The sequence below is a fragment of the Heloderma suspectum genome, chromosome 8 (genome assembly GCF_057233095.1).
Source record: "Heloderma suspectum isolate Gila_16-S chromosome 8, 16-S_ref, whole genome shotgun sequence".
NCBI classification, from domain to species: domain Eukaryota; kingdom Metazoa; phylum Chordata; class Lepidosauria; order Squamata; family Helodermatidae; genus Heloderma; species Heloderma suspectum.
In genome coordinates, this window is record NC_139465.1 from 45,965,540 (window position 1) to 45,981,986 (window position 16,447).

General features: G+C 47.1%; 1 protein-coding gene across 1 annotated transcript in view; it reads left to right on the plus strand.

Moving 5' to 3' along the window:
• The window catches only part of GARRE1 (granule associated Rac and RHOG effector 1), a 106,303-nt gene extending 90,293 nt beyond the window's left edge, over window positions 1–16,010 (plus strand). Inside the window, exons 10-14 of the mRNA XM_084812242.1 lie at window positions 950–1,938; window positions 4,600–4,765; window positions 9,300–9,434; window positions 13,037–13,115; window positions 14,080–16,010. Coding sequence (XP_084668368.1) covers window positions 950–1,938; window positions 4,600–4,765; window positions 9,300–9,434; window positions 13,037–13,115; window positions 14,080–14,397 — 1,687 coding nt within the window. The 3' untranslated portion in view covers window positions 14,398–16,010. The remainder of the gene's footprint in view (window positions 1–949; window positions 1,939–4,599; window positions 4,766–9,299; window positions 9,435–13,036; window positions 13,116–14,079) is intronic.
• The last annotated feature ends 437 nt before the right edge of the window (window positions 16,011–16,447 follow it).

Genomic DNA, 16,447 nt, shown 5'->3' on the forward strand with positions numbered 1-16,447 from the left:
GATTGGATACATTATTCAGCAAGGTATCAGTAATACAATAAAGGCTGGTGGTCTCATAATGAACAATTTTTTTTATTTTCTGCCAGTATAAACATTGAATAACAGCATCAAAACTATCACTGCCCTCAACCATTTAAATTGCCTGAGGCTGATGGAGCAGGATAATGGGACAAGTGCTGCCTCCCTCCCTCTGCTTCTGTTGAATTGCACCACCACCACTTTGTCATGCCTTCTCATGCTCAGTCACCTTTGGCTGCACGTTCTCTCACCCCATACTCTATTGTCCTTCTGCTGTGGTGCTCAACAAAAACAAGCATAATTGCCCCCAAAGGAGACTGCCTAACCCTGAGGACCCCACCCCACTGCAGCAACCTTGGCTGGGAAATACCCAAAGAAAAACATGGTCTCCTAATTTAACAGTCCCCACACAGGGAAGTCTCCTCCATCCAACCAAAGTAACTCTGCCTGTACCCCTGCTTTTGCCTTCCTTCCTTTATGTTAGAGCTTCCCCCTTCACATTCCAGTCTCCCTGGAAAAAGAATACAGACTCAAGAAGTTAGACCGCTGGGGGCCTCCCTGCTGGCAGTTGTGGAAGTTGAGCATTGAGTGTGCTGCATCCTTTAAACAGAGCATTTTCCAGCTTTCTTGGCTGTGTTATGGTACCGTCATAGAAAAGTCCATGTTCACAAGTTTAATATTGTCTGTGCTGATTGATTGATGTACTTTTTCAAGGCAACATCTTACTCTCATTATGAGGAAATTATTTATGAGACTTTCTAACTCAGGGTTTTGTACAGTGCTTTTATTTTTCAGTAGCTGATTTTTTTAATGCATTTATCATACATTCCTAAGAAACCTAAATTGTACATCTTGGACCTAATTCTTGTAAAGATGTCTATTTTGTAGGGGTTCACCTGAAATAGGGATTTTATTTTATTTTTTTAAATAGAGAGCAAGCCCTGCCCTGCATTCAAATCCAGCTCCAGCGCGAGATCTGTGACTTCGGGGGTCACATTGACTTACCATCTGGAAATGGCAGCAAATCAACTGGTGGCTTGCAAAAGACTTTCTCAAAGCTGACTTCACGATTTACAAAGAAAACTTCCTGTGCAAGTTCGAGCAACAGTGGGAGTTACTCCATTCCTAGTACACCTTCCAAAAACTTTTTTATAGCTAACTCAGAGGATAAAACAAAAATGCCCAACAACATGGATGCCCGACTGCAAAGCATTCTGAACATCGGTAACTTCCCTCGGGCTGTTGAGTCAGCCCAGCAGTGCTTGAGCAATCAGGTTGTCAATGGGTTTCTTCTTGACAGGTGTGACAGCATCAAAGCAGAAGATGGTAAGGATGCCAAAGGTATGAATTTACCAACTGACCAAGAAATGCAGGAGGTCATAGATTTCCTCTCTGGTTTCAATATGGGCAAGTCCCAACAGACCTCTCCACAAGTGAAAAGAAGGAACTCTGTTGCGTCGTCATCTGCTGCAGCAGAGCAGAAGCCAGTAGCTGTACAGCAGCAACCGCAGTCTTCGTCTCACACGCCTTTGCACCATCTCCAGCAAGGGTTGTCACAGCAACAGCAACCACAAAAGCCCCAGCAGCAACAGCAGTACTATCAGCATTTGCTTCAACCCATTGGTTCTCAGCAGCAACAGCAGCGTCTACCTGGCAAATGGCCGACCAATTCCAGCCAGCAGTCAGCCCAAACGGTCGGTCCAGGATTGTCTCATATGCCTCAGTGGAGTGGCCATGCCTTTTCTGATCTGAGCTCTGATCTGTATAGCTTGGGTCTTGTGAACAGTTACATGGACAATGTGATGTCAGAGATGTTGGGGCAGAAACCGCAAGGACCTAGAAATAACACGTGGCCGAATCGTGACCAAAGTGACGGGATCTTTGGAATGTTGGGGGAGTTTCTACCCTTTGACCCAGCAGGTGTGTGCATGTTCTAAGGGTATCTAGTAAATACAATTTTCTGTGGCGTGTTTATTGAATACTGTAGTTGAATATGTTGATGACTGTCCATCTGTAGATCTCAGGGTGGGGACAGATGCCCTCATGTCTTCTGAAGATGATAGGAAAATCCAGAGTGTCTCACTGGTAGAAATAGGAAGTAGAAGGCTCTAGATCAGCCTTCCCCAACTTGATGCCCTCCAGATGTTTTAGACATCAACTCCCATCAGCTCCAGCCAACATGGCCAGCAGTCAGGAATCCTGGGAGTTGTAGCCTAAAACATCTGGAGAGTACCAGGCTGCTTTAGATGTAGCCCAAATTTGAGTGCATGCGTGTATTTTAATAGCTGTTCTTTTTATGAATAGCCTTCCCTGTCGATTGAAAATCCTTGACGCAGTTGCCAATTTAGGAGTATGCAAGCGTAAAATTAGTCCTCTGTTCATTCCCTGTATTGTCATAATCTTCTTCTAAAGCACGGGTGGGCAAAAGGGAGACCATGGTCCACCAGGCGATTTCTGCGTAGAGCCAGCTGACTTGCAGGATTCTTGCAAAGCATGAGGACCTCACTTTTCCCCTCTAGGAGCTGCCACTGCCACCTGCTACTTCAGGCAGAGCACTTTCACCACACACTGCTTTTGCTGTGCTTTGCTTTGGCTAGGCCAGCCTTCTCCAACCTGGTGGCCCTGAGATGTTTTGGGCTGGAAGTTGTTGTGGTCCAACATACCTGGAGGGCACCAGGTTGGGGAAGACTGGGCTAGGTGACAGGACAGAGTTACCACCCTCACCTCCATTTCCATTTCTTATGTTCTGGAGCAACTTTGCATGCTCGGGGTCACTTAGCTTAGAAGAGATCCTGAGATTTCCATCTTGCTTTTGTAAATGTTAAAACATGTGCATGGACAAAAAGGATCATAATAGGTGGGGTAGGATGGCCCTCCCTTGGGGCAGCAGGTTAGACCCCCTCAGCTTTGAGATTTTGTACACTTTTAAAAAGTGATCTTGTGATGGCATATTCTGAATATGCCTGCATTGCATCTGCACAGAAGAAATACAATTTTAGATTAAGACGCTTTTACTAACAAAGGATTATAGGAGGGCAAGAGCAAAAGCAGCAGCTAAGGTACCTACATAAAATGTCTGCCACACACTGGGTGAAAGATGTTTCCTCAACTTCCCTTTTCTTTCATGTGTGAGCTGGCTGGCTCAAGAACAGTTAGTAAAATGCTGATGAATCTCATGAGCTGCTTTGCTTGTCCTCTGTAGCAATCTGTTCGCCTTCAACACTGCTGCTGTTGATGTGCTAAGAGAGTGTTAAACACTAGTATTTGGTTTAAAAAGAAATTATTTGAATAATGAAAGTATTGCAGCAACTCCAGCACAGAATGGAAGTTTGAAACATGACTGTTTCATGAAAAGCCAATCCCAGTGGCAGTATATTTTTAAATGTCAATTTTTATGCTGGGGGGGGGGGGGGGAAGCCCCACGCCCAAATTTGCCCCACGCCCAAATCTGCCCCACCACTAACACTTCCATGCTTCAGTCAGAGCACTATTTTGTCTACAGCCCTGCTGGGCCATCTCCTTGACACACGGTTGTACTTTGTGGGTAGGAAAGAAGGGAAAGTCTGCCTCTTATAGCTATATTTAGACACATTGAGGTCCGCCACTTGTGTTTCTTAACTCTATGGAGACCACGTTCTGTTCCCAAGGCACAGTCTGTCGTATGTCTGCTCTCCTTGCCAGGGTGTAGCTTTGTTTAGCTAAATAGGATTGAGCAAGTGCTTTGCTTGTATCTCAGAGGGGTGGGGGTGGAGGGAGAGAATATTCCTTTAGTTAGATATCTGTGGAGAGACAAAATAATATTAGGAAGAGGATTTTTGTGCCTCTTGCTTTCTTGGACCTGCTTCCTTCAGACATTCTTCCGCCTGTTCATCTTTAAATTTATGATGGAGAGTAATCTCTCTTAGCAATAGGAACGCAGTTCTGGAATTAGTTTTTCCACAAGTCTGATGGGCTGCCAAGTTTTATAGCAACAGCAGCGTGATATATGGAGAGTTAATCAAGATACCTGTGAATGTACAGGGACTGCTTTTTGGCTTTTATTTCACCTGCCTTTCAGTTGGGGTTGAAATTTGTGCCTCCTATTCCTAGGGTTGAATGATCTTGCTCTGGGTTTAGAGTATGCCATGGATTTTAATAGTATCGATATCGTGTGTGTGAGTACTAATGTGTACTCAGCAACTTTGAGCTTATTGTTGTAAAGAAAAGCTAGAAATAAATTCATCAATAAATCATTACCCAGGCATGGAGATGCAGCATTCCCCACGTCGTCATTTGCACCACCTCTCTATCTGCTGGTGGTCGTGATGATGTGTGGCTGCTGCTTTGTGGCTTTCTTCACACTGCACATTCTACCTGCCTGCTCATAAATCACTTTCTGGTGAAGTACTTAACATTCTGCACTTGAACAAACATTCCCAACTGCTGACAGGCTTTGCGTGTGTGTGTGTGTGAGAGAGAGAGTGACTGTGCGCGCATGGAGGGTGGACTGCTAAGCTTAAAGGATTAAATGAGGGGATAATTGCAGTAGGAATAGCCGAATGTGTCAACAACTGACTGTCAGGTTTCTTTTTTTATATCTAGTTGGCTCTGATCCAGAGTTTGCCCGCTATGTGGCTGGGGTCAGCCAGGCCATGCAACAAAAAAGGCAAGCACAGCACTTCCGTCGCCCCAGCAACACACGTAGCAACTGGTCTCATCCTGATGACCCTCACAGGACCTGGCCCTTCCCAGAGTATTTCACAGAAGGGTAAGGAGCCTTGCATGCTGTCATAAAATGTAGTAAATTCGTGTTAGCAAGATAGGATTTTTGCTGCCACACTGGACTAAAACATTTATACCCCACTTCTCCATACAGATGTTTCCTGCATTGATACAGAGGCTATAGTGTTGGTTATAAAGGGCTTTTATGCACAGGGTCCATAGGGGGGGTGATTTGAATTCCAAATGCAGTTTCTTTGCAAAGTAAATGGAGAGCCAGGGCCTGCAGGAGAGGCCACCACCACCACCACCGGGGAAGAGGCGTGCCTGCTGCTGCTGGGCCTGCTGCTGCTGCTGCCGCTGCCACCGCCACCAGGCCTTCCCTGTAGACTTCTGCCTGGCAGACCGCCAGTCCCTGCAGGACCAGGCCACCAGGTACCGAGCCAGCTGTGCTGCTCCACCTGCCCTCCCTGGAGGGGCTACATAAGCTGGCTGGCTGAGGTGGCCTGAGAGAGCCAGGGCCTGCAGGAGAGGCCACCACCACCACCGGGGAAGAGGCGTGCCTGCTGCTGCTGGGCCTGCCACTGCCGCCGCCGCTGCCACCAGGCCTTCCCTGTAGACTTCTGCCTGGCAGACCGCCAGTCCCTGCAGGACCAGGCCCCCAGGTACCGAGCCAGCTGTGCTGCTCCCCCTGCCCCTCCCTGGAGGGGCTACATAAGCTGGCTGGCTGAGGTGGCCTGGGAGAGCCAGGGCCTGCAGGAGAGGCCACCACCACCACCGGGGAAGAGGCGTGCCTGCTGCTGCTGGGCCTGCTGCTGCCGCTGCCACCACCACCACCAGGCCTTCCCTGTAGACTTCTGCCTGGCAGACCACCAGTCCCTGCAGGACCAGGCCCCCAGGTACTGAGCCAGCTGTGCTGCTCCACCTGCCCCTCCCTGGAGGGGCTACATAAGCTGGCTGGCTGAGGTGGCCTGGGAGAGCCAGGGCCTGCAGGAGAGGCCACTACCACCACCGGGGAAGAGGCATGCCTGCTGCTGCTGCCGCCGCTGCCGCCGCCACCACCACCACCACCACCAGGCCTTCCCTGTGGACTCCTGACTGGCATTATTTTTAAGGGGATTTTAAATTTTTGTTTGTTTGTTTTGTTTGTTTGTTTTTCTGGGGGATTTTGTTGTGTTTTTAGGGGTGGGTAGCCTGCCTGATAGGCGGGAGCGAGGGGGCATGTGTCCACCTGATGGAGGCAGTGGGGGGAGTGTTGGGGGCCAGAACATACCGAGGCTGGGCAGCAGGCGCTGGCGGAGTGCTAGGGGCAGGCCATGCCAGGTAAGGGGAACATGGGAGAGATGTGTAATATCTGTCCCCTGCTCCGGGCCTGTCCAGAGCCAAAGGATGGTTGGGGGAGGCGTGACCCCATCTTCTGGCCTTTGTTTGCTGCTCTGCAATGCCAGGTCTGTTACCCAGAAAACCTCCCTCATCCATGACATGATCCTGGATGAGGGTGCAGACCTGGCATGTATTACGGAGACCTGGCTGGCCGAGGCTGCTGCTCCAACCCTTGCAGCCATGTGTCCAGCTGGATTTTCGTATGCACAGCAGCCGAGGGCTGGGGATCGGGGAGGGGGAGTGGCTGTTATCTACCGAGAGTCCTTGGTCTTCACCAGACCCCCTCTCCGGGAGACCAAGGTTGCTGAGTGCATGTACTGGAGGTTGGGCCCGAAGGGCAGTCTGGGGATTCTGTTTGTGTACCGTCCACCCCGCTGCACGACTGACTCCCTGGCCAAGGTGCTTGAGGTGGTCTCTGATGTGTGTGTGCAGTCCCCTAACTTATTGGTGTTGGGGGACTTCAACGTACATTCGGAGGCCATCCTCACAGGAGCAGCTCGGGACTTCATGGAGACCATGGCCTCCTGGGAGCTGCACCATATTCTAACTGGGCCCACCCATGTAGCCGGTCATGCACTAGACCTTGTGTTTGTTTCTGGAGAAGCGGGAGTGATCTGGAAGTCAGGGGTATATCCACCACCCCCTTGTCATGGTCAGATCACTATCTGGTGACATTGGACTTCTCGGTTCCACAACGCCTCCGCAGGGGTGGAGGACCCATTAAAATGGTCCGCCTCAGGCGTCTTATGGATCCAAATGGATTCCTGAATGCGCTTGGGGATTCTCTGGGGCACGCCAACGGCCACTCGGTCGAGACCCTGGTGGGTGGCTGGAATGCCGCAATCACTGGGGCATTAGATCAGGTGGCTCCGAAACGCCCTCTCCCCCTGAACAGGGCTCGGACTGCACCATGGTTCAGTCTGCAGTTACGAGCTCTGAAACAGGAGGTGAGACGGCTAGAGCGCCGGTGGCAGAAGTCTCGCTCCAAAGACGATCAGACACGGGCTAGAGCTGTATCTTCAGCCTATCACGTGGCGGTGAAGGCAGCAAAAAAGGAATATTATGCTGCCTTCATCGCATCTGTAGAGTGCTGTCCCAGGAAGCTGTTCCAAGTGGTCCGGAGCCTGGTCGGTCCTGTGGCTCCGGAACCACTGGAGCATTCTAAGGCCTCCTGTGAGGCCTTGGCAAGGCACTTTGCAGATAAAATTGATCAGATTAGGTGTGTTACTCTGCACGCTGTGGATACAGTTAGTGAGCAGGAGGCGGCCTGTGGCAAACCGGTTTTGTGGGATCGGTTCCAGCTTCTTCCTCCTGATGAAGTGGACAAGGTGCTTTCATCTGTAAGGCCAGCCACCTGCTTACTTGATCCTTGCCCATCTTGGCTCATTATGGGCTGCAGAGAGAGACTGGGTGAGGGGATCAGGGTGGTGGTGAACGCCTGCCTTGAGGAGGGAGTGATGCCATCAGCCCTCAAGGAGGCAGTGATAAGACCGCTCTTAAAGAAGCCCTCCTTGGATCCTCAAGTTCTGAACAACTTTCGCCCAGTCTCAAATCTGCCATTTTTGGGCAAGGTGATTGAGCGGGGGGTGGTGGTGCAGTTGAAGGCACACTTGGAAGAAACTGATTATCTAGACCCATTTCAGTTGGGCTTCAGGCTTGGGCATGGGACAGAAACGGCCTTGGTCGCCTTGGTAGATGATATGAGGAGGGCTCTGGATAGGGGCGAATGCTCCTTCCTTGTTCTCCTTGACCTCTCAGCGGCTTTTGATACCATTGACCACAGTATCCTCCTGGACCGCCTGGAGGGGTTGGGCATTGGAGACATCGTATTGCGGTGGTTCCGGTCCTTCCTCTCCAGCAGGTACCAGAGGGTAGCACTGGGAGAGGAGGTTTCGGACCCGTGGCCGCTCACTTGTGGGGTGCCACAGGGTTCCATCCTCTCCCCGATGCTATTTAACATCTATGTGAAGCTGCTGGGGGCTATCATCAGGAGGTTTGGGGTGCAGTGTCATCAATATGCGGATGACACACAGCTCTACCTCTCATTCAAATCTTCACCAAGGTTGGCCGTAGAATCCCTGTCCAAATGTCTGGAGACGGTGAGTGGCTGGATGGGGAGGAATAGGCTGAAGCTGAACCCTGACAAGACCGAGGTACTTTTGGTGGGAGACAAGAGGAGGCTGGGGGATGTTGACCTGGTGTTGAATGGGGTACGGCTACCCTTGAAAGACCAGGTCCGCAGCCTGGGGGTCATTTTGGACTCCCAGCTGTCCATGAAGGCTCAGGTGTCAGCTGTGAGCCGGACAGCGCTGTATCAACTCCATCTGATACGGCGGCTGCGCCCCTTCCTTCCCGACCATCTGCTCCCATCGGTAGTACATGCCCTGGTCTCCTCTCGTTTAGACTACTGTAATGCGCTCTACGTGGGGTTACCCTTGAAGATGGTTCGGAAACTGCAACTGGTACAGAACGCAGCGGCTTGCCTGATTAAAGGCAGCCGCCAGCGAGATTACATCACTCCAGTGCTGACGGAGTTGCACTGGTTACCAGTTGTTTTCCGGGCCAAATTCAAGGTGTTGGTTTTGACCTTTAAAACCCTATATGGTTCCGGCCCAGCCTATCTTAAGGAGTGCCTCCAGCAGCACCAGACAGGCCGCTTAACAAGATCAGCCTCGGATGGCCTTCTCTCTGTCCCATCAGCCAGGACAGCTAGACTGGTGGGGACGAGGGAGAGGGCCTTTTCTTTGGTGGCCCCCACTCTGTGGAACTCCCTCCCTAGGGAACTCCGTCATGCCCCCTCTTTAATGAGCTTCCGTCGTGCATTAAAAACGTGGTTGTTCAGGCAGGCATTTGGGGTGGGTTAGGGTATTTTAGAAAATGTTTTTATTGTAGAATTGTATTGTTTTAAACTGTTTTATTGTATGTTGTACATCGCCCAGAGTGGTTGGGTGACCAGCCAGATGGGCGATTAATAAATTTAATGATAGATAGATAGATAGATAATACTAGATTTGTCAGACTAGTGTATTTCTGTTCATAAAATTACTCAAGGAGAAGTTGCTGCTTGCCCTGTGAAGGTTTGTTCTGAGTTCCAGAGGGATGGCTGACTCCATTTAAGTTCAATAACACGTAAGAGCAATTCGGGCGGTGAGCCCCTGCCTTCACATTCCCTCTCTCTTACTGCCTTTCTGCTCTCTCAGGGAAATGACTAGCAGCTGGTCAGGTACTCAGGGTGACTCGGCCAGCTCCAGTGATGAGACCTCTTCAGCCAATGGAGACAGCCTGTTTTCCATGTTCTCAGGGCCAGACATCGTTGCTGCAGTCAAACAAAGAAGGTGAGCAGAAGAATCTCTCCTAATTCCTTAGCAAAACAGATTGGAGAATATTTGGTTTTCCTCGGCAATTAAGATCTTGCTGCCTTAAATTGAAAGGACTGTACTCACTGTTTAAAAGCTTTCCTTTGCCCATAGCATGAATCTTAAAGCAAACTAGGTGTCTGTAAATTGAAGAGCTTCTTCTCTTCTGCTGTCTTGCCACCTACATTTTTTCTGTGTAATGCCTGGGCTTACAGTTGCCTCAGAGGACAGCTCATTGAGAGAATGAAGAAAAGAACTGAGGGCCAGAGAGTTTGGGGATCATCTTCCATTTCCAGCTATGGTTTTGACTATTTTGCCCTGAAGGTGCCCTGTGGACTTAGTTCCTGCTCATTAGTAAGTGTCTGGACAGTGGAAGCTAGAAAAGCAACATAATATGGGATATGTTGAGTCTCTGCTAGTAATGAAAGCCTTTCCTGTACTATTATATTGGGGGGAGAGAGGAAGAATAGTACACATTTGAAAATGCATGCATGGATAAAGGATGGACGAACTTTGCTTTCTATAACATTCACATTTTTTTCAAGCACAAGTTCATTCTGTCCTGTTTCCACATCATTTTTCCAATTATGTTAACATGTGCATGAAAACCTATATTCTTTTCCCTCTAATGTATGCATTTTTGTATGCAGTGTCACCTAATGTAACATTGCATACACCCTCAACCTGCTGGCCTGGAGAATCCGGCTAGTGTAGCCTTCTTCCAAGCTGTTCACCACTTGTTGGATTTAGTGTGTAAGCAATCCACTCAGCACTCCTACTGAGCAAAATGGGCTCATTCTACAACCTTCTTGGCCCAGCATAAAGTTGAACCTATATGCTGTCGTTGCAGCATGTTTTTTACTTCCTCCTTTTCCTCCATTCAAAGGGACTGCTGCTGTTTTCCCTCTGGGTCTGTCTTGCAATGGTGTCTGCTTTTCACAACTTTGTAGAAAGTTTCACAATGTTTTCATACCCTTTGGAGAAAAAGTTATGCAGAATCTCTTTCCTTTGCACAAACCTCCTCCTCCTCCCCCCTGAAGTTTCACTGTTATCCTCACTGGCCTCACAGGAAAACCCTTTGAACCCATAGTGATGATGGATGTTCATTTCCTCACCTTCAAAATGGTCTTCCTTGTGGCTATTGTTTCCGCACTGTCAGGCAGATACACCTCACCTTATACAAGCGTAAGGTTGTCCTCCATCCAGACATTTCTTTTCTCCCCAAGTGGTCTTCCGATTTACACCTTCAGCAGGACATCTTGCCTACATTTTTCCCATCACCATCCTCCCCACCGGAAACATCTCTCCTCACACTAGACATTTGGAGAGTCTTGGTGTTCTACGTAGATGGGCAATTGTTGGAACAATCTAGTCCTATGTTATTTCTCTGCTACCAAGGCCCCCAGAAAAGGCTTCCTGTATCTTCTAAGCTACAGAAGTGTCACTTTGTCACTAAGTGGGTGACAAAGACTACTATTTGTCTGGTGTGCAAGCCAGCATCTGTCCATTAGGGTACACTCTACCAGGGCAACAGCCTCTTCCATTGCCTTTGCCAGATTAGTTTCAGTCCTCTGCAGAGCCGCTACTTGGTACCAGCCATCAACCTTCATCTGTCTTTACTGACTTGATCTTCAGTCCTAGAAGGACTGAAGATAGCAGAGCTGTTCTTTCCTCTGTGCCGTCATAGCACCCTGCCTAACCTCCAGTTGTGTATCGCTTGCTACCCAGCGACATGTGTTTGATGCACAGAGACCATGAGGAAGTAAATACAGGTTGCTTACCTGTAACTTTAGTTCTTTGAGTGGTCATCTGAGCATTTACACAACCCACCTTCCATCCCTGCACAAGGTGCCTCTTTACTTTGGTATCCTTCAGACTTTGGTCTCGAGGAACTGGGGAAAGTGGGAGCTCCACCCAGGGACATGTACGATGGGTCTGGACAGGGTTCCACCAAAATGCTCTTCAGTTCTAGAATGTTCTGACCAAGGCGAAGCACAGGCACAGCACCTATATGTGTGTGAATGCACAGGTAAGCACTCAAAGAACTGCAGCAAAGAACTAAGCAACCTCTATTTCTCAAATATTACAGGCAGCAACTCTAAAATAACATCCCCTGACTCCTTCAGCAGCTGGGGATGTAATCTGACCATGGAGATCTGAACTAATTTGAAGTAGCCAGGTGTTCTTTAACCATCTACTTGCCTATGCCTTGGCTGCAAGTCCTTCCTTATATCGTTTGTTCTACTTGTCCTAGCTGGAACTCAACTCCCCTTGTGGGAGAAGACTGAGGCAGTCTAGGAGTTGAGTAGTTCTGCATCCCCCCACCTTAACAATTTACCATCTTCCCTAAGCAGCATACCTACTCCTTCCTTGATCTTCTTCTTGCTTCGAACACAGCTAAATATGCCCTTTTTGTTGTTTTTAGCACACTGCAGCTTGTTCTGTGCCTTAGCCTTCCTGACACCATCTGTACAGCTTCAGGCTGTTTTGTTGTACTCCTCCTTCGTTACCTGTTTCGCCTTCCACCTCCTATACATGTCCCTTTTAAATCTCAGGTAATCAGAGAGCTCCCTGTGCAGCACACTGGCTTCTTTAAATGCCCCTCATTTTCCTTCTCATGGGAATAATTCATGATTGTGCCTTCGGTATTTCAGTTTTCAGGATCTCCCATCCCTCTTCAACTTCTTCAGAATTTCTAGCTATGTGATCCCACCCAATTTTTCTCTGAGGTTTTTGAAATCCAGTTTATTAAAGGCCCAGGTACACATCTGACTATGCTCAGTTTTCGTAGCACTTGTCATCTTGGAATTCATGATAGCAAGGTCAGTTTTGCTCGAGGTTCCTGCCACTTTCACTTCATCAACCAGTTCATCCCTGTTGGTCAGCATTACATCCAGGATAGCAGATCGCCTTGTTCCTTCTTTCACCTTCTGAGTGCTGAAGTTGTCAGCAAAAGAAGCCAAATATTTCCTGGATGTTCCATTCTTAAGAGAGTTAGACTTTTAGCAGAGGTCAGGTTAGTTGAAATCCCCCTTTACTACTGTGGCTCACCCCTGTGAAGGTTTTGTCATCAGTTCCAGGAAACTGTCTTCTGGCTAATTGGGCAGTCTGTAGTATACTACTACAACAGTATCACTCTTGTTTCTCACTCTTTCTGTCCTTACTCATATCCTTGTGACCTCCCTGAAAGTCTTTTGAGTAGGATTTAAACATTGGATACTGCAGATGTGCAAAACCTTGCTGTTGATGCTATGTCTGAAGCACTGATGTCTGTGATGGGCTGCAACATGGCCAAGCTGGGCCATGAACTTAAGTATACCTATGAACTTGTTGGCTTTGTGACTGTGAGTTCACTTTAATCCCTGGGCCTGTGATTGCCATGAAAGCAATGGGCCAGCATGTCACATGCCATGTCAGAGTTGGCCGTTAGTTCCAGCATGCTTCAGTATGACGCTCAGTCTCTCTTCCATTTTGACTATGGAGATACTGTATAAAGCCTAGATTAAAGAGTATTTTCTCATCTAAGACTCTGCCATTTAGTGAACAGACCACTTTTCCTCACTGAATAAATATTTCCACAGGAAACACAGCAGTGGGGAACAAGACCCGAGCACACTTCCTTCACCACCGCTCCTCTCTACAGTGGATGATCATAATCAGGCAAGTATCAGATTCCATATTGTGTCTTTTTACAGTGGCTAATTATGGCAGGCGCCTCCTTAATCAGGTTGCAGGTGGCTTTTTGAAAAGATCCGTCCAGGAAAAAAATAGTGTCCTGAATTCAGTGGTATTTATTGGAGGCTGCGTGTGCTTTTCTAACAGGCTTCACTTTTAGTTAAATCTGCAATTGCTTCTTCAGGAGACTTTGATCCGTTGTAGATGCATTGTTACTCTCCCTGCTCTCTGGAAGCTAGTTCTTTGGTTGGCATGAAATCTGCCTGGATGGAGGATCTTGCTGAACATGTCCAGTAATGTAAAAAGGCCTTGACCCCAACAGACTGCCCACCAACATGGCAGGGTGTGCTCCTCCTCCTTTGCTGGCTATCCTTAGGGAAAGGGCAAAGGACTGGCTTCTAATGGGACTGGCTTCCAATGGCAGTACAAGGCCCAGCAGGGCAGAAGAAGGAGTTGTGCGAGAGGATGGACAGAGGACCTAAGGAAAGGGATTCATTTCTTCTTCACTGCCCCTCAAAACCACTGCCCCATCAGTAAAACTTAGATAATTGCCTATTTATATTTATATAAATAAAAAATCCTTGGTTCTGTGGCTCTATTATGATCTGTTGTGTCCAAGAGAAGGCATTACAGATGGGGCTGTACAGAGGGGCAGGATTAGGTTTGAATGGCCTTGCAAGTTTGCTGTGAGGTCCAGGACAATACTGGCTTACGTGGAACAAAGTAAACTGCTCCAGTGGACAAAATTGCTGGGATGCCCCAGACATTGGGGTCATCGGGAGCAGGTTTATCTGATGCCCTAATAACGTATCTGCGTAATGGCCATTACCTCCCCCGAGAGAAAGTGATGTGGTATTCTAGATGGCAATATTTGAAGTAGGGCCCCAAATGGCCCCTGGCAGTGGCTGTGCAGAAAGGAAGCTCAGATGTTGTCCTTGGTTTCTTACAGGACAATAAAACCAAAACCTGGCCTCCGAAAGCTCCTTGGCAGCACGCGCCGCCGAGCCAGAGCATGTCTCTGTATCAGATGAGCAACCCTGCCAGCCAGTGGAATGATGCGGTGCAGATCCTGCCATCCCCCGTGTGGTCCACAGCCAGTGACTGCACTCCGTCGACAGGGATGTCCTCCACTTTTGCCTATGTGCAGCAGCAGCAGCAGCAGCAGCAATCACCGCCACCACCATCTCAGCACAAACAGATGAATAAGGGCTTTAAACCTTTTCCAGTCAAGCACGAACGCAGGCCATCCTACATGCCCCAGTACTGACAGGGGCTTTCTAGCGAGAGCTGCAGCAGAGGACCAAAGTCTTTGATGTGACACACATTTGCTTTGTTTTACAGTTGTGCAGTGGTGGCTGTCTTCTGGTTGTTCTGTGGAGTGACAGCTTCTAGTGGGGATTCTCGCTCTCTCTTTACAGTGCTGAGCAAATGGTGCCAAGGTGTTAGGTGTAGACACAACAGCCCTAAACTGTGATGCTTTCAAAGCGTATGGACTACCCTGCTTAACAACCTGCTACATTATTACCACAGAAAACACTGTCTTTTATAGCTATTTTTTCATATAGATTTATAGCTCCCATTTCTTGCTGAAACAAATTTGAGTATTTTTAAGCAAATCTAGCAGTTTTGCTCAACACTCATTTTGTTTAGATTTCTAATTGACAAGATATAAAGTCTTCACTCTAACACATAGGCTGCGGTAGCTTTTTTTTAACGCCTCAGTTGTTGATGTGCCACACAAGCTCTTTGTTGCAGGGGTGGTACAAAAACAGCTACGAAATGGATGTTTCCAGTTATGTCATTAATGCAGAAATACCTGGAACCACTCTAGCTTTGACACAAGTTATCTGGCCCATCAATGGGCACGATCCACCTGTATCCTGTGCACAAGCTCCATAAAGTCATTGTTGGTGGATTGTGTTCATCTGTGGCTGACACTACATTTGAATACACAATTTGATACTTTTACATTTGGCCAAAGGCATTATCCATACAGTGCTTCTTAAATGTATGAAAGAATCGTTAAGACTACTTGCAAATATTTGAAGTCTTATTTCAGTGCTAGACTTAGTGTGTAAAAACATGAGCTGGCTCAGAAGAGAGAACTGAAAACACTATTTTTTGTAGTGCTATGGATTAAAGTAACTACTTTCAGTCATATGTGCCATTAAATAAGTGAACCTGTGGAATGAGGAAATATCTTCCAACCAAAGTGGATCTGGGGGAATGACTGGTGCTTAAATTGAAAAAAGATAAATATGTACAGTTATCCCATTGTATATTAATTGAGGTGAGAGAAGTCTTTATAAAAACCTATTTAAATTTTCATATTTCATCTTTGAAAGAGTAATTATAAACCACAATATTTTCTGGTATAAAGGTTTTTGACAGTATTAATATTATTTTTATATTTTCTTAAGTCATATCATTCTAATACATTGACAAGTAAAATGGGTTATTAGTTATAAATGCATATAGTTTTTGATGAAGATAAAAGCACATTTTAAGTTCCCATTTTCTACAAACTAAGTACATGTGTATATTAAAGATACCAAATTATATATAAATATATATAAATAAAAATACACAACACTAAACGTTGAGCTGGGTAGAGTCAAGGCCCACCCGCCTTCTGCTTGTGTGGCAATGGGCCATCTTGGCAGGCCCAGAATGTTACTATTTGTGCTGGTTGAAGATGCCAATGTTGCCTGTATTTATGATATTGTCACCATGTTTCCTGAAAACCCATCCTTACCATGTTTACAGAGTTGTTTGCTGTGCATAACTTTACAGTCATGTGCTTTGCACAATCAGTGTGGCTTCTGTCTGTAAATTGTTAATGTTCTGTACTTTCTGCTAAAACGTTGGTGAATTTAAAAAGTGGTTCTGAGTTTCCTCAAGTACGCCATTGAAAACTTACATTGGATCCTAAAATCTGTTGCAGTTGTACACCACAATGATTTCAGATCAAAGTACAGATGTGTTGCATTGAAGTTCCCTATAGAGCATCTAAGCTGCTGTTATAATTGAGTGGTAGATGCAAGCATTGGCAGTTTCTAAAATGGGAGCGAATCGTGGAAATGTTGGTGAATCCGCTTCTGTCTAGTAGGTGCTATGATCATCCTCTGCTTCCATTTATTCTGAATACTGATAATTTTCCCAAGTTGTTTGCACTTGGCAACCAAATCTTGCCATACAAAGTTTCACACTGCCAAGTGCAAGGGGTTTGGTGCTTAGTTAACCTTATTGCAGTACTTCTGTGACTAGCTAATACTTTGGAACTTAAACTGTACATTTTGTATTTTAATTTTAAAGCA